The sequence below is a fragment of the Homarus americanus genome, unplaced genomic scaffold (genome assembly GCF_018991925.1).
Source record: "Homarus americanus isolate GMGI-L3 unplaced genomic scaffold, GMGI_Hamer_2.0 scaffold26488, whole genome shotgun sequence".
In the NCBI taxonomy this organism is placed as follows: domain Eukaryota; kingdom Metazoa; phylum Arthropoda; class Malacostraca; order Decapoda; family Nephropidae; genus Homarus; species Homarus americanus.
Window position 1 is genome coordinate 15,413 of NW_024738622.1, and position 19,588 is coordinate 35,000.

The 19,588-nt window shown below is 40.8% G+C and overlaps 1 protein-coding gene across 2 annotated transcripts in view; it reads left to right on the forward strand.

Moving 5' to 3' along the window:
• Positions 1 to 304: 304 nt before the first annotated feature.
• The window catches only part of LOC121874290 (phospholipid phosphatase 3-like), a 52,807-nt gene continuing 33,523 nt past the window's right edge, over positions 305 to 19,588 (forward strand). Inside the window, exon 1 of one of the 2 annotated variants that reach the window (XM_042378389.1) lies at positions 305 to 490. In XM_042378389.1, coding sequence (XP_042234323.1) covers positions 389 to 490 — 102 coding nt within the window. In that variant the 5' untranslated portion in view covers positions 305 to 388. The remainder of the gene's footprint in view (positions 491 to 19,588) is intronic. The other variant, XM_042378388.1, reaches the window with a different exon arrangement.

Below are 19,588 nucleotides of genomic sequence, written 5' to 3' on the forward strand. Positions count from 1 at the left end.
TGTAGGTCCCAAACAATAGGTGTCACTCCAGATTACTGTACTACAAGACTGAGGCCCATTTGACTTGCTACTGTGAGTGAAGAGTTGTGTGACCATTATTATAATGCTGGCTTCACTTCCATTAACTGACCAAGTGGAACTAATCTTTGCTTGATCAAACAAATCCTTTGTACAAAATATGATCCTTTTCATTCCTGGATGAGGATAACTGTAATGCTGTAGTGGTACGCTTCTGGATGTGAAGTCATCTTTCACGTCACGTGTACGTCACTGGACCTGGGATTAACATGAGTTGTGTGCACTCTGTTGAGTATTCAATCATTCTGATTTTTCAGTGTCAGGCTGCATATTTGTGGTGAAGAAAGTGTGGTCTCCCTTTGAACGGGGCATGTTTTGTGATGACGAGTCACTCCGCTACCCGTTTACCGATCATGAAACAGTGTCTGACATGGCCCTCATGCTTTTTGGGGTGGCCATGCCCGTGGGCCTGGTAAGTTGGGAAGACATTCCACACTTTTGAGTCCCAACACTGGGCCATCCCAGCATTGGATGTTGGGGTATTAGTGTACGAGAGTAAAGCGCCACGATTGGTAGTCAGTTAACGTGGGTAGTGTTGTCCTCGTAGCTGGTCATGGCTGTTGACGATGTGCTGTAGGATGTGCTTTAACCATTAACGGTTGTGTTATAACGCCTCGAGCTCTATTAATATTTGCTAGCGATGCACACGACCACCCAAGAGCGTTAGTCTTGGCCAACCTACAGCAATGGTCATGTCCAGCCACAGTTTATAGTCCAACACAAAACTAGTGTTTAGGTTCACTGTTTGTTTATAGTTGTACATGAGTTTGAAACACTTTACTTACTAAAAACATACAGCTCATGAACAACTTGTCTTGAGGAGCAGTTAGGGACAGTAGGTTTGTATGTAGAGTAATGGACTACAGTACTTGGAGTCATACCAGTGTAAGCTTTCCTGCTTTGTATTTAATCAGTGTAGGTCTTGGGAGTACTACAGTATAAATGTTTACACTGATGAAGAAGAACCAACTGTATAATGATATATACAGTACAGTATAACAATTACTCTACTCTTTGTTATTAACTTTATACTGAATTATGTTTTCCATGCAGTACAGTACAAGTCAAGAGATATTGTGTAATGAAAGATAAGTCAAGTCTGTTTCTCAAAACTTTATGACATAATTAACAATGTCTTGTACAGTCTCCTAAGATAATTATTTTTATCCAATATTTGTAGATAAATGTTAATATATTTAGCAGAGGTTGAAACACTGTACAGTAGACCACCATAGTTAACTGTTTCACTTCCTTGATGGTACAGTATTGTACAGTACTTCATTCTCTGATTTCTTTAGGTAATTCATATTTTATATTATCGTTTTTCAGGCTTTTGTCGTGTTTAAATTTTAGAAAGGGTTTGTTTTTATATAGTCAGTATCTTTTTATATAGTTTGTGTACAATACAATACTGTCATAGGTTAAAAATAATCTTATATTTTTTTGTGTACAGTACGTATACCATATTTGTCGGCCCATAAGTCTACCTTTGAAATAATTATCCAGCAAACTAGGCGTGACTCTATCTACCAAGACCAAAATGTGAACCTTAAATTTTGAGATGAAAGATAGTAAAGTTAATGAAGACAAGAAGACTACACTACAGTACAGTACAGTACAGTGCAGTACACTACACTACAGCACAGCACAGTACAGTACAGTACAGTACAGTACAGTACAGTGCAGTACACTACACTACAGCACAGTACAGTACAGTACAGTACAGTACACTACACTACAGCACAGTACAGTACAGTACAGTACAGTACAGTACAGTACAGTACAGTACAGTACAGTACAGTACAGTGCAGTACAGTGCAGTACAGTGCAGTGCAGTACAGTACAGTACAGTACAGTACAGTACAGTACAGTGCAGTACACTACAGTACAGTACAGTACAGTGCTACAGTACAGTACAGTACAGTACAGTACAGTACAGTACAGTACACTACAGTACAGTACAGTACACTACAGTGCAGTACAGTACAGTACAGTGCAGTACAGTGCAGTACAGTACACTACACTACAGTACACTACACTACAGTACAGTACAGTACACTACAGTACAGTACAGTACAGTACAGTACAGTACAGTACAGTACAGTACACTACACTACACTACAGTACAGTACAGTACACTACACTACACTACAACTACAGTACAGTGCAGTACAGTACAGCACAGCACACACGCACAGTACAGTACACTACACTACAGTACACTACAGTACAGTGCAGTACACTACACTACACTACAGTACAGCACAGTACAGTACAGTACACTACAGTACACTACAGCACACTGTACACTACAGTACTACAGTACAGTGCAGTACTGTACACTACACTGAGTACAGTGCAGTACAGTACACTACACTACAGTACAGTGCAGTACACTACAGTACAGTACAGTGCAGTACACTACAGTACACTACACTACAGTACAGCATAGTACAGTACACTACAGTACAATACACTACACTACACTACAGTACAGTGCAGTACACTACAGTACACTACACTACAGTACAGTGCAGTGCAGTACAGCACAGCACAACACAGTACACTACACTACACTACAGTACAGCACAGCACAGTACAGTACACTACACTACAGTACAGTACAGTACTGTACACTACAGTACAGTACACTACACTACACTACAGTACAGTGCAGTACACTACAGTACAGTGCAGTACACTACAGTACACTACAGTACACTACAGTACAGTGCAGTGCAGTACACTACACTACAGTACAGTACACTACAGTACACTACACTACAGTACAGTACAGTGCACTACACTACAGTACAGTACACTACAGTACACTACAGTACAGTACACTACAGTACACTACAGTACACTACACTACAGTACACTACACTACATTACAGTACAGTACAGTACAATACAGTACTGTACAATACAGTACAGTACAATGCAGTACAGTACAACACAGTACAATACAGTACAGTACACCGCAGTACAGTATGGTACAATACAGTACAGTACAATTCAGTACAGTACAATACAGTTCAGTACAATACAGTACAGTACAGTACAACACAGTACAATACAGTACAGTACACTGCAGTACAGTATGGTACAATACAGTACAGTACAATTCAGTACAGTACAATACAGTTCAGTTCAATACAGTACAGTACAGCACAGTACAATACAATACAGTACAATTCAGTACAGTACAATACAGTACAGTACAATACAGCACAGTTCCGTACAGTACACTACAGTACATCACTGCCAGCATCTTGTGACCAGGTGGTTTGTTATTGCCTGCCAGCATGATGTACACCCTGGCTCCTGTACACAACATTATGTACACCCTGGCTCCTGTACACAACATTATGTACACCCTGGCTCCTGTACACAACATGATGTACACCCTGGCTCCTGTACACAACATGATGTACACCCTGGCTCCTGTACACAACATGATGTACACCCTGGCTCCTGTACACAACATGATGTACACCCTGGCTCCTGTACACCTGGCTCCTGTACACAACATGATGTACACTCTGGCTCCTGTACACAACATGATGTACACCTGGCTCTCTCTACACACACATGATGTACACTCTGGCTCCTGTACACAACATGATGTACACCCTGGCTCCCTGACACAACATGATGTACACTCTGGCTCCTATACACAACATGATGTACACCCTGGCTCCTGTACACACAACATGATGTACACCCTGGCTCCTGTACACAACATGATGTACACCCTGGCTCTGTACACAACATGATGTACACTCTGGCTCCTGTACACAACATGATGTACACCCTGGCTCCCACACAACATGATGTACACCCTGGCTCCTGTACACAACATGATGTACACCCTGGCTCCTGTACACAACATGATGTACACCCTGGCTCCTGTACACAACATGATGTACACCCTGGCTCCTGTACACAACATGATGTACACCCTGGCTCCTGTACACAACATGATGTACACCCTGGCTCCTGTACACATAATGAGGCTTTATTGAAACACTGGAGAGAGAGAGTATATATGTATATTTTACAGCATTATCAAAGTTGTAACTAAATTCTATTACAAAATATACAGTTTAATCTATGAACTAGAACTACATATTGAACATGAAAATACTTAATATTTTCTCCAACTACAGCCATCATAAACTACACCCATCATAAACTACAGCCACCATAAACTACAGCCATCATAAACTACAGCCATCATAAACTAAAGCCATCATAATCTACAGCCATCATAAACTACAGCCATCATAAACTACAGCCATCATAAACTACAGCCATCATAAACTACACCCATCATAAACTACACCCATCATAAACTACAGCCACCATAAACTACACCCATCATAAACTACACCCATCATAAACTACAGCCATCATAAACTACAGCCATCATAAACTACACCCATCATAAACTACAGCCATCATAAACTACAGCCATCATAAACTACAGCCATCATAAACTACAGCCATCATAAACTACAGCCATCATAAACTACAGCCATCATAAACTACAGCCATCATAAACTACACCCATCATAAACTACACCCATCATAAACTACACCCATCATAAACTACACCCATCATAAACTACAGCCATCATAAACTACAGTACGGCCCTCATATTAAAAAAAATAAACTGCTCGCTTCCCCATCCTACCCACAAACATCAATATCTTGGGTCAGATTGGTCGTTGTATCATGTTAAAGGTTCCATTGTGTCAGATATTGAGGCTCTCTTCATCATCATTCTCTTCCACAATAAACACACTATCTATTGAATTATATACTTCACATTTTCTTAATAACTGTTTATACCTTCATTACATCACTGGTAACATTGTATCACTGGTAGCATTGTATCACTGGTAGCATTGTATCACTGGTAGCATTGTATCACTGGTAGCATTGTATCACTGGTAGCATTGTATCACTGGTAGCATTGTACACTGGTAACATTGTATCACTGGTAGCATTGTATCACTGGTAGCATTGTATCACTGGTAGCATTGTATCACTGGTAGCATTGTATCACTGGTAACATTGTATCACTGGTAACATTGCATCACTGGTAACATTGTACATGGTGGTGAACTCTACTGCTGAGGTGGTGAAACTGCTGGGTGAACCTACTGCTGGAGGTGGTGAGCTACTGCTGAAGTGGTGAGCTCTACTGCTGAGGTGGTGAGCTCTACTGCTGAGGTGGTGAGACTGCTGAGGTGGTGAGCTCTGGCTGGAGGTGGTGAGCTCTACTGCTGAGGTGGTGAGCTGAGCCTACTGCTGAGGTGGTGAGCTCTACTGCTGAAGTGGTGAGCTCCACTGCTGAGGTGGTGAGTGCTGAGGTGGTGAGCTCCACTGCTGAGGTGGTGAGTCTACTGCTGAGGTGGTCTACTGCTGAGGTGAGCTACTGAGCCCACTGCTGAGGTGGTGAGCTGTACTGCTGAGGTGGTGAGCTCTACTGCTGAGGTGGTGAGCTCTACTGCTGAGGTGGTGAGCTCTACTGCTGAGGTGGTGAGCTCTACTGCTGAGGTGGTGAGCTCTACTGCTGAGGTGGTGAGCTCTACTGCTGAGGTGGTGAGCTCTACTGCTGAGGTGGTGAGCTCTACTGCTGAGGTGGTGAGCTCTGAGTCAGTGGCTGTACAGTAGTGTTCGGGTGTCGACTTATAGAACAAGTACAGTAAGGTATAGACCATTGACTTTAACATGATCTTTTGAGCTGATAAATTAAGGTTGATTTGTGTACCGACAAACATGGTAACTAATTTACAAAAGTGTAGCGTACTGTATTAAACTAGGTGTCTTATGGCAGTGTAGGACTGTCAGCAGCATAAATTTGTTTCAGCATTATGTCAATGACCTGGTAACACTGTACAGTGGTCCCTCGGTTAACGAGCACAATTCGTTCCAGAAGGTTGGTCGTTAACCGAAACCATTGTTTCAATGGGTTTTTGGGTAATTGGTTCCAGCTCTCCGAAAATTACATACAAACTAAATATAAATGCAGTAAAGTACACTTACTTTGAGGTGTGTATGTAGAAGGCTCCTGGTTGATGATGATGATGATGGGAATTAGAATGGGGGTGGAGGAGAAGGGAGAAGAGAAGGCATTGGGGTGGAAGAGAAGTCACCCCAAGCTTCATGCTGCCATTTCACCCATAAAATTTTAGTTCACTTGGTGTAATTCAAGATTATTTTCATTAAATCAACATTGCACTGCATTATATATTGTCAATATGTAAAATATATTTCAAAATGGCCAATAATTTGACTGGAAACACAGAAAAAAGCATTTATGTTGAAGAGTCTCAAACAAGATGTTCCTTCCTCTGAACTGGTAAACAAACTGACGCCAAGCTTGGTGTGTTGAGTGGCTGTTTGGGGTGCAAAAAACTAGTTTTCTGTACTTCAATTATGTTCAATGGTTGTAAAAATGACTAAAAAATTTAATATAAAACTTTTAAAATTATTGAATAGTACAACCTTTTTGATATTTACTAAAATAGTAAGGAATTTAAGCCCTAGAACCGATTACTGGATTGGCGGACTGATACTACAGCTGGTGGACAGCCAAATGCAGGCAAAAACATGTTGGGAAAAATTCGTAAGGAATTCGTTAACCGAGGGTTGGCTCGTTAACCAAAGTGAAGAATATGGAAGGTAATTCGTTAACCGAAATTTCGATAACCGAGGCGCTCGTTAACCGAGGGATCACTGTATGATGAAGACTTGACAAATTTGCTTTTAATGACTAGTTATTTAAGATGTACAGTGATCCCTTGGTTAACGAGCACCTCGGTTAACGAGATTTCGGTTAACGAATTACCTTCCATAAGATTCTTAACTTCGGTTAACGAGCAATCCCTCGATTAACGAATTCCTTACGAGCGCCCCTCAACATGTTTTTGCTTGCACACTAGCTGTCGTATTAGTCCGCCAATTCAGTAATCGGTTTTAGGGCTTAAATTCCTTACTATTTTAGGAAATATCAAGAAGTTTGTACTATTCAATAATTTTTAAAGTCTTATATTAAAATTTTTAGTAATTTTAACAATTATTTAACATAATTGAATACAGGGAAACTAGTTTTTAGCGTGCCAAACAGCCTGTCAACACACCATACAGGCGTCAGTCTGTGTCTTTTCAGTGGAGGTAACATCTTGCTTCAGACTCTCTTCAACATAAACGATTTTTTCCGTTTTTACAGTGAAATTATTGGTTATTTTGAAATTTATTTTACATATTGATGATATATAGCGCAGTGCAGTGTCGATTTAAAGAAAATATTCTTTATTTACAGCAATTAAACTTAAAATATCACATGTTGAAATTGTTTTTGAATCCAGCATGGGTCCCAAGAAATCAAGAAAAGCGATTTCAATCCAGGTGAAACAGGAAATTATTAAGAAACATGAAGAAGGCATTAGAACAAATGTGCTAAGCAAAGAATATGGCATGTCGACATCAACTGTGTCGACAATTCTTGCACAGAAAGACAAATTCAAGGAAGTGAAAGTGAGAGACAAATCTACCAGTGTTTAAAGGTAGATCCCTAATAGCAGAAACAGAGAGGTTACTTCTCATCTGGATTAGGGAAAAACAGATGAAAGGTGATTCAGTTTCTACTGAATTTATTTGTGAAAGAGCCAGGGAGATTTACGAACATTTAAAGACAGATCAATCTGGTTCTTCAGGCACAGAATTTGAAGAGTTTAGGGCCAGCAATGGCTGGTTCGAAAATTTTAAGAAAAGAAGTGACATTTTTAGTGTTGTTAGGCACGGTGAGGCTGCTAGTGGTGATAAGGAAGGGGCAGCAAAATTTTTAGTGGAGTTTAAAGAACTGATGGATGAAGAAAATTATCTTCCACAGCAAGTTTTCAATGTGGACGAAACTGGGCTGTTCTGGAAAAAAATGCCCAAAAGGACATTCATCACCAGAGATGAAGCCTCTTTACCTGGGCATAAACCCATGAAAGACCGTCTCACTCTATTGCTTGGTGCCAATGCTTCAGGGGATTTCCGGCTGAAGCCTATGCTTGTCTACCACTCTGAGAACCCCAGGGTGTTCAAGCAACAAAAAGTGGTAAGAGGACTGCTTGGAGTTTATTGGAAGTCCAACCGTAAGGCATGGGTGACAAGACAGCTCTTTAATGAATGGGCTGTTGAGGTGTTTTGCCCTTCTGTGAAGAGCAACCTAACCACCAATAAACTCCCTTTAAAGGCTCTTCTCCTTATGGATAATGCCCCTGGTCATGACCTTCAACTTGCCAGCTCTTTGGAGTCTCAATTTGACTTTGTCAAAGTGTTGTTTTTGCCTCCCAACACTACATCAATCATACAGCCAATGGACCAGAATGTGATCAGCAACTTTAAGAAGCGGTACATGAAGAAAATGTTTAGGAGGTGTCATCAGGCAACTTCCACTGATCCTGAACTAACACTGGCACAGTTCTGGAAGACACAATTTAATATCCTGGAGGATGTAAAATTGATTGTGTCCTCATGGCAAGAAGTCTCCACTTGATCCCTCAATTCTTCATGGAAAGAACTGTGGCCATCAGTAGTCCATGATTTTGAGGGATTTCAGGAAGAAGCAGAGTTGGACCAGGAGATTGTGTCCATTGGTCAGTCATTGGACCTTGAAGTGGAGGAGGATGATGTAGAAGAGCTTGTGATGTCTCATGAACAGGAACTTACTCCTGAATACTTGCAGCAACTGGATGAGTTGTTAGAGGCTGACAGTGGTGAGGAGGAAAAGGAAAGTGATGACCATATGTCAGCTTCAGAGTTGAAAGATGTTGTTGACCACTGGGAGAAGTTCAGGAAACTGGCTTCAAGGCACCCAGATGTGGAAAAATCAGAACTAGTTTTGTGTAATGATGAGGACACAGTGGTCTCCTTCTTCAAACATCAGTTAATGATGAGGAGAGATGCCCCATAGAAAAAAAAATTGACAGTTTCTTCACTAAAAGGCAGCGGGAACAAGATGCTATCCCTCAGCCTTCCACTTCAAGAAGGAGAGAGGATGTTCCTGCTGGAGAATCTGTCAGTCCAGAGGTTCCTGACATTTTCATGGAAGGTGGCTCGCCTTCCAAGAAGCAGTAAAATGCTCCTCCACCTCCACTTCCTTCTCTTCTCCCTTCTCCTTCTCCACCTCCCACTTCAAATTCACATCAGCATCATCATCCAGGAGCTTTATACATACACACCTCAAAGTAAGTGTACTTTTCTACCTTTTTTGTTGACTTTAGGCAATTTTCGGTGAGCTGGAACCAATTACCCAAAAACTCATTGAAACAATGGTTTCAGTTAACAAATTTTTCGGTTAACGAGCAACCTTCTGGAACGAATTGTGCTCGTTAACCGAGGGACCACTGTATTATTGCAGATTGTCCCAGAATTTATGCCATTGACTGTACACTAAACAGTTTCATGTCTTGTTACCCCAGTAAAAACTAAATTCAATAATAAGACAATTAAGATGGTCCTTTTTACACCATAAATGTAAGGTGCACAGTATGTCATCATGGCAATAGACTTACCATAGTACTTGTACCTATACTGTACAGGCAGAACAACATGGTGACTAGCTCTCAAAAGCCCTTAAGATAATATTGTGTAAGTAGTGTCCCATCAGCCATAATAAGTTATCCTTGAGTCACACCTAAATGTCATAGGTGAGTCTTAATTCCCCACAGTTTAATTGGACCAGCTTTAAACTTCACTGTATGGAATATTTATAGGCTGCTCAGTGCTAATGTAGTGAGGCTCTTGATTAAAATTAAGTTCAAAGTTTAAATGTTTTTAGCAGGAGAGAAAAGTGGAACTATTGTCACTGATAATGAACTTAACTTGACATGAAGGCCAACATCACCTACTACTGCATCAGATAATTGTTGTTGTTGTACTGTACTTGTTTGATGTAAATTGCTTGTGGTGTTAGTTTCTTTGTTATTAGTTCCCTCCTGGGTTAACTGGAAGGAAACTCTGCAATATCTCTTCATCCCTTTCTTTATATTCAATTTTCTGTCATGACTTATTTTACAGGAACCCTTAAAGGAGTTTTTTGTCAACTTGGCCTTAATAAGGAGGGGTGTAGGACACTAATGCAACAGGCCGTGCCCAGTAGGGGACATTTATTTTTGTATGGCAGCTACAACTTGTTATTTATAGGTTAGGTGTGACAGTGTACAGTACAGTATAAAGATAACAGCTCTTGCCAGACAACAGGTCAGGTGTATGGTATAAAACAGGTTTTTAATGTAATTTTTATTAACTACTGTACATACAGCAGTATTTGAAGCAACTGTACTGTACTGCAGGGATTCTCACTTTTTTCAACCAAGGACCCCTTATATACCATGACACATACAAATATTGTCAATAATTAAATAATAAATCATAGTCCAAAGCATTTGTTCATTTCAACCCAAATCCAAAATATCCTGCGAATTGGAATCGCCTAATCTCTCACAAACCTTAAACTCACTATTTCTCAAAAACTTTTCGTGGACCCCAGTTTGAGAATCACTAATGTACAGTATATAATTTACTTCTGCTTTTTTGCTGTAGAGGACGAGTAGGTGACCGTACAGGCAGGAAAGTTTATCTGGTAATTTAAAATGTTGAACCACTGTTTACATCGGAGGCTGGGGAATGACAGTTGTTGAGGCTATAGGCTGCAGCCAACGCTCGGTGAGTCAAAACTAAAGCACAGCAAGTCGTTAGCAGGAGTATGGCCAGATCTCAAACGTTTCTCAGGTAATTGCATTTTTCCTGGGAGCCTTCCTTGTTTTATCCTGTAGCCACTTACTCTATTATTCTTGTCTAGACATGGATGCTCATAAATTGCCGTACAGTACTAATAAGCATGTCCATTACTTACATATAATTTCTTTGGTTATGCTACTAATCATGATACCTGGATTTGGTATGAGTAATAACCATGATATTTATTAATCCCTTATGCTTCCTCTGCAATACTTTGAAGTATGTCTTCCCAGCTTTACCAGATATAGGGAGTCTCACTAGACAGAACCCACAATGGTAGCGTATGCCGGTGTTCTGTGCCCGTCCTGTTTAAGGAGTACAGTATAGTATGTGTGTTCACAAATCCACAACCTGTTTTTCTTTGATATCCCTCTTAGCTTTAATACAGTTTTGTAAAAGCAGGATTTTTCAAGGTGTGATTATATTATTGTTTTGCCTTTTACAGAGCAGTTAGCTTATTTTATTAACAGTGTTTATGTTGCTCCCACCTGTTGAAGATCCACCTGCCCTGCCTCCCTCCATACCCCACCCAGCTCCTACAGTTAATGAACGCCTCTATGGTCTGCACAGGTAGACAGACGCTTGATATGTGACAGGCCTTTACCTCCCCAACGTTGTGGCTCTGCAGTGTGACCCTCTTCTGTGTTGTAATTTTTTTTTAATAATCTTTATTTTTCAAGAAAGATTTTGTAGATGTTGTATATAAAGATGCTTTAATAATTTAAAAATGTTTAAGTGCATATGTAAACCTTCACTGTGGCATATTGTGTTTTTTAAAGTAATGATTGCAGTAGGATAATTAAGGATTCCCAAACCCTGCTGCTTTTGTATTTAGATCAATTTTATTTTGTGTCCTGTTGCTCCTGCCATTGTTGGAGGTCCAGGATCACTTGTGGTTCAGTAACTAATGAGGTGCAAGAGTAAGACTATCTAACTGGATGTGGTGGTATAATACAGTACAAGGACAAGAAGGAAAACTAATATGAAGTGATCCCTGTGAACCCAGACACTACAGTAGGCGACCTTTGGGAAGGATGCCATGCATGATGCGCTGCCTCACTCATTTTTTGTCCCCTCTGTCCCTCTTGTTTTCCAGTGGCCATCCCTATCCTTCTGTTCTTTCTGTTGGGCAAGCCATTTGAACGCGGGTTTAACTGCAACGACGAAAGCCTGCGTTACCCTTATAAGGACTCCACAGTGAGCAGTGGGGTGCTCTATGTGGTGGGCATGTTTCTGCCTGCCATATCGGTAAGTTGGCTGGATCCCTCATGCCCTCCCCCACCTTCCCCCCACCATCCCCACAACCAACCCTTGTTACTCACTCATCCTACTTGCCTCTGCACGTCCCTCACAGACGCTGTGTGTGTGTGTGTGTGCGTGTGCGTGTGTGCGTGTGTGCGTGTGTGTGTGCGTGTGCGTGCGTGCGTGCGCGCGCGCTTATATAGGAAAATGGATTGCATGAGACAGGCACCAGATAACTTTCATGCGATACAAATAGATTATTGACAAGGTATGATAGGTGTCGTGTGACCATCTGGTGGTGCCAGTTACACAAATATAGCTATAATAGGTACTGTACCCCATTACCTTCTGATATATATTAGGGAAAATATATAACAGGATCAAAATGTTACAGTGTGGCAAAATAGTGCAGAGATAAAACCAACTGTGGCATAAATATCATTATGTAGGTATACACCGAGTGTTTGCTGAGGAAGTGACACATGCAGTAAGTTATCTTGGCTTCACCCCTCTTGTCAATATTTCCCCCAAGAAGTCAAGTTGTTGTTCATGACTGAGGTTGTGACACACATCAACACATTCTGTTTTAGTTAACACTGAACTGCTTTTAACAAGTTAAGATTTACCGTCTTTGTTGCCATTATAAAACTGTTCATATTGAAGACATAATTTTTTAATGGTGTATTACTGTACTATGATAACACTAATATTAGAACTAGTGTATATTACTGTATTTCTTGAACAGTTGTAGTTGTTACACTGACTACAGTACAGGTATAAGGTTAAACAATGTAATGCTTGGTACATCATGCTGTACAGTGTCTTCTACAGTATTTGGAATATACAGTAAAGTCTACAGTACAGTTAACCCTCACTTTACGCGGTCCCACATTCCGCGTTTCCACGTTTACGCGGTGCCCTGCCGGAACCCAGGATGCTCACATTCCGCGGTGCGTGTACCCCTTTACGCGGAGAGCGGCTGGCGAGCCGCGCCATTTTTGGATCCAAACCTCCCGCCATCCGCCATGTTGTGTAAGCTGCGCGAACATGGTGCGCACAAGGTCGCCCAGTCATCAAAACATTACCAGTTCTTCACCCCCCACCCACCACAGCCGGCCCAAGTCAGTGATAGTGATAATTATGGTGAGGATATGGACTTATATGGACTTTGGGGAGTTTAACAAAGAGGCCCTGCAAGCCTCTGTGGTGGATAGTGATACAATTGATACAAGTGACACAGGTGAGGGCCAATAATCTGCCCTCTGCCTCGGAACCAACCGCCCATCCCCGTGTGCCCAGCCATTTTTTCTACTAATGTAAGTGTTAAAAAACCTAATATTATTGATATTTCTCTTAATTATTAATTGTGTGTGCATACCATCATAAAGTTAAGATAATATTTTTACTACAACATAGTTGTGTGTCGTCAAAAAAGTGGAGTTTGGGGATCGGCCTGGACTCCATTTCAATTAATCCCATATGTTATGTTATTCACTTTACGCGTTTCTCACTTTCCGCGGTACCCTCCGGGTTACATTAACCACGTAAAGTGAGGGTTAACTGTATACTATACTAACTTAGAAGTTATCTTCATGCCCCCCCCCCCCTCTTTTTATAATAATTTTCACCACTCATCAGCTTCCTGGCTAGTTAGGTGGTTGGTCTGTACAGTATAGTCTGGATTTACGCGGATTTTGTTTACGCGTTTGGTCATTTACGCCAGAATAAAATGTTTTAATCACGCGGTAAATTTCATCATTTACGCGGGAAGCGGCGCGGGCAGGGTGCGCACAAGGTCGCCCAGTCAAAACATTACAGAGTTCTTCACCCGCCACCCACCACAGCCGGACCAAGTCAGTGATAGTGAGGTTATGGACTTTGAGGGGTTTAACAAAGAGGCCCTGCAAGCCTCTGTGGTGGATAGTGATACAATTGATACAAGTGATACAGGTGAGGGCCAATAATCTGCCCTCTGCCTCGGAACCAACCCCCGATCCCCGTGTGCCCAGCCATCTTTTCTACTAACGTAAGTGTTAAAAAACCTAATATTATTGATATTTCTCTTAAATATTAATTGTATGTGCATACCATCATTAAATTAAGATGTTATTTTTACTACAATGTATGTATTGTGTCGGAAAAAGTGTAGTTTGGGGGTCGGCCCAGTTTCTATTTCAATTAATCCCATATGTACTGTTGTTTCGTTAACGCGTTTCTCGTTTTACGCGGGCCTCCACGGGTTCAATTGACCGCGTAAATGCAGACTATACTGTACATTGTTGCAACCTTCATTGTCCAGTGTTAGTACTGTACTGTACAGGAGGATGCTGTAGTACTTTTACAGTACCTGGAGAACACGTGTCATGATGAGTAGGGTCACACTGGATAACAAACACTGCAGGTTTTTGCCAGGTACTGTACTGTACTCTGGTTTTCTTCTGTACTGTACTGTACTGTGCAAACACTGGAAAGTGAAGGGTTTAGGTATGGTAATGCCCATTAAAATAATAATAAAAAAACAAATATTTTAACTTGTTTGTCAGGGAGTTCATAATAATGGAGGACACTGCAGTGGGCCCACACTGGGCAGCCCCATTTACACCCAACCCCTATCACTCATATATCCGTCCAGCCTATATTTGGAGCTTATTACTCACCCTATTATATTGTTGTCAGTAAATACACTTATGTCTAGGCCTATATCTCTCATTACAAATGGTCTACTTGGGCTGATTGTCATTTTTTTTTTATGTCAAGAGTTAGATAATTATTCATGGTGTCATAACATGAATGCTGACCATCTGAAATAAACTCACTGGCACTCAGGTGAACATTGACAGCAGATAATATAGATACAGTAACTCACTACAGTAACTCACTACAGTAACTCACTACAGTAACTCACTACAGTAACTCACTACAGTAACTCACTACAGTATCTCACTACAGTATCTCACTACAGTAACTCACTACAGTAACTCACTACAGTAGCTCACTACAGTAACTCACTACAGCATCTCACTACAGTAACTCACTACAGTAACTCACTACAGTATCTCACTACAGTAACTCACTACAGTAACTCACTACAGTATCTCACTACAGTAACTCACTACAGTAACTCACTACAGTATCTCACTACAGTAACTCACTACAGTAACTCACTACAGTATCTCACTACAGTAACTCACTACAGTAACTCACTACAGTAGCTCACTACAGTAACTCACTACAGCATCTCACTACAGCATCTCACTACAGCATCTCACTACAGTAACTCACTACAGTAACTCACTACAGTATCTCACTACAGTAACTCACTACAGTAACTCACTACAGTATCTCACTACTGCTAGCTCACTACACAGCATCTCACTACAGCATCTCACTACAGTAACTCACTACAGTAACTCACTACAGTAACTCGCTACAGCATCTCACTACAGTATCTCACTACAGTAACTCACTACAGTAACTCACTACAGCATCTCACTACAGTATCTCACTACAGTAACTCACTACAGCATCTCACTACAGCATCTCACTACAGTAACTCACTACAGTATCTCACTACAGTAACTCACTACAGTATCTCACTACAGTAACTCACTACAGTATCTCACTACAGTAACTCACTACAGTATCTCACTACAGTAACTCACCACAGTACTACAGTATCTCACTACAGTAACTCACTACAGTAACTCACTACAGTATCTCACTACAGCATCTCACTACAGTAACTCACTACAGTAACTCACTACAGTAACTCACTACAGTATCTCACTACAGCATCTCACTACAGTAACTCACTACAGTAACTCACTACAGTAACTCACTACAGTATCTCACTACAGTAACTCACTACAGTAACTCACTACAGTAACTCACTACAGTAGCTCACTACAGTAACTCACTACAGCATCTCACTACAGCATCTCACTACAGCATCTCACTACAGTAACTCACTACAGTAACTCACTACAGTATCTCACTACAGTAACTCACTACAGTAACTCACTACAGTATCTCACTACAGTAACTCACTACAGTAACTCACTACAGTAACTCACTACAGTAGCTCACTACAGTAACTCACTACAGCATCTCACTACAGCATCTCACTACAGCATCTCACTACAGTAACTCACTACAGTAACTCACTACAGTATCTCACTACAGTAACTCACTACAGTAACTCACTACAGTATCTCACTACAGTAGCTCACTACAGTAACTCACTACAGCATCTCACTACAGCATCTCACTACAGCATCTCACTACAGTAACTCACTACAGTAACTCACTACAGTAACTCACTACAGCATCTCACTACAGTATCTCACTACAGTAACTCACTACAGTAACTCACTACAGCATCTCACTACAGTATCTCACTACAGTAACTCACTACAGCATCTCACTACAGCATCTCACTACAGTAACTCACTACAGTATCTCACTACAGTATCTCACTACAGTAACTCACTACAGTATCTCACTACAGTAACTCACTACAGTAACTCACTACAGTATCTCACTACAGTAACTCACCACAGTACTACAGTATCTCACTACAGTAACTCACTACAGTAACTCACTACAGTATCTCACTACAGCACTCACTACAGTAACTCACTACAGTAACTCACTACAGCTCACTACATCTCACTACAGCATCTCACTACAGTAACTCACTACAATCTCACTACAGTAACTCACTACAGTAACTCACTACAGTATCTCACTACAGTAACTCACTACAGTACAGTAACTCACTACAGTAACTCACTACAGTAACTCACCACAGTATCTCACTACAGTAACTCACTACAGCATCTCACTACAGCATCTCACTACAGCATCTCACTACAGTAACTCACTACAGTAACTCACTACAGTATCTCACTACAGTAACTCACTACAGTAACTCACTACAGTATCTCACTACAGTAGCTCACTACAGTAACTCACTACAGCATCTCACTACAGCATCTCACTACAGCATCTCACTACAGTAACTCACTACAGTAACTCACTACAGTAACTCACTACAGCATCTCACTACAGTATCTCACTACAGTAACTCACTACAGTAACTCACTACAGCATCTCACTACAGTATCTCACTACAGTAACTCACTACAGCATCTCACTACAGCATCTCACTACAGTAACTCACTACAGTATCTCACTACAGTATCTCACTACAGTATCTCACTACAGTATCTCACTACAGTAACTCACTACAGTACTACAGTAATTCACTACAGTAATTCTTACAGTATCTCACTACAGTAACTCACTACAGTACTACAGTAATTCCTACAGTATCTCACTACAGTATCTCACTACAGTAACTCACTACAGTACTACAGTAATTCCTACAGTATCTCACTACAGTATCTCACTACAGTATCTCACTACAGTAACTCACTACAGTACTACAGTAATTCCTACAGTATCTCACTACAGTATCTCACTACAGTAACTCACTACAGTACTATAGTAATTACTACAGTATCTCACTACAATATCTCACTACAGTAATTCACTATAGTACTACAGTAACTCACTACAGTATCTCACAACAGTATCTCACTACAGTATCTCACCACTACAGTATCTCACTACAGTATCTTACCACTACAGTATCTCACTACAGTAACTCACCACTACAGTATCTCACTACAGTAACTCACCACAGTACTACATTAATTCACTACACTACTACAGTATCTCACTACAGTAACTCACCACAGTACTACATTAATTCACTACACTACTACAGTATCTCACTACAGTACTACAGTAACTCACTACAGTACTACATTTATTCACTACAGTATCTCACTACAGTAACTCACTACAGTAACTCACTACAGTACAGTAACTCACTACAGTACTACAGTAACTCACTGCTGTACTACAGTAACTCACTACAGTATTTCACTACAGTAACTCACTACAGTAACTCACTACAGTAATTCACTACAGTGATACTGTATCTTACTACAGTACAGTAATGCACTACAGTACTACAGTAACTCACTACAGTACTACATTAATTCACTACAGTGCTACAGTAACACTACATTATCTCACCACAGTAACTCACTACAGTACAATAACTCATTACAGTACTACAGTATCTCACTACAGTACTACAGTAACTCACTACAGTACAATAACTCACTACAGTACTCCATTAATTCACTACAGTACAGTAACTCACTACAGTACAGTAACTCACTACAGTACTACAGTAACTCACTACAGTACTACATTAATTCACTCCAGTACAGTAACTCACTACAGAACAGTAACTCACTACAGTACTACAGTAACTCACTACAGTTCTACATTAATTCACTACAGTACAGTTAACCCTCACTTTACGCGGTCCCACATTCCGCGTTTCCACGTTTACACGGTGCCCTGCCGGAACCCAGGATGCTCACATTCCGCGGTGCGTGTACCCCTTTACGCGGAGAGCGGCTGGCGAGCCGCGCCATTTTTGGATCCAAACCTCCCGCCATCCGCCATGTTGTGTAAGCTGCGCGAACATGGTGCGCACAAGGTCGCCCAGTCATCAAAACATTACCAGTTCTTCACCCCCCACCCACCACAGCCGGCCCAAGTCAGTGATAGTGATAATTATGGTGAGGATATGGACTTATATGGACTTTGGGGAGTTTAACAAAGAGGCCCTGCAAGCCTCTGTGGTGGATAGTGATACAATTGATACAAGTGACACAGGTGAGGGCCAATAATCTGCCCTCTGCCTCGGAACCAACCGCCCATCCCCGTGTGCCCAGCCATTTTTTCTACTAATGTAAGTATTAAAAAACCTAATATTATTGAGATTTCTCTTAATTATTAATTGTGTGTGCATACCATCATAAAGTTAAGATAATATTTTTACTACAACATAGTTGTGTGTCATCAAAAAGTGGAGTTTGGGGATAGGCCCGGACTCCATTTCAATTAATCCCATATGTTATGTTATTCACTTTACGCGTTTCTCACTTTCCGCGGTACCCTCCTGGTTACATTAACCGCGTAAAGTGAGGGTTAACTGTACAGTAACTCACTACAGAACAGTAACTCACTACAGTAAAGTAACTCACTGCAGTACAGTAACTCACTACAGAACAGTATCTCACTACAGTACTACAGTATCTCACTACAATACAGTAACACTACAGTACAGTAACTCACTAAAGTACAGTTACTCACTACAGTACTACAGTAATTCACTACAGTACTACAGAAATTCACTACAGTACTACAGTATTTCACTGCAGTACAGTAACACTACAGTACAGTAACTCACTAAAGTACAGTAACTCACTACAGAACAGTATCTCACTACAGTACTACAGTATCTCACTACAGTACAGTGACACTACAGTACAGTAACTCACTAAAGTACAGTAACTCACTACAGTACTACAGTAA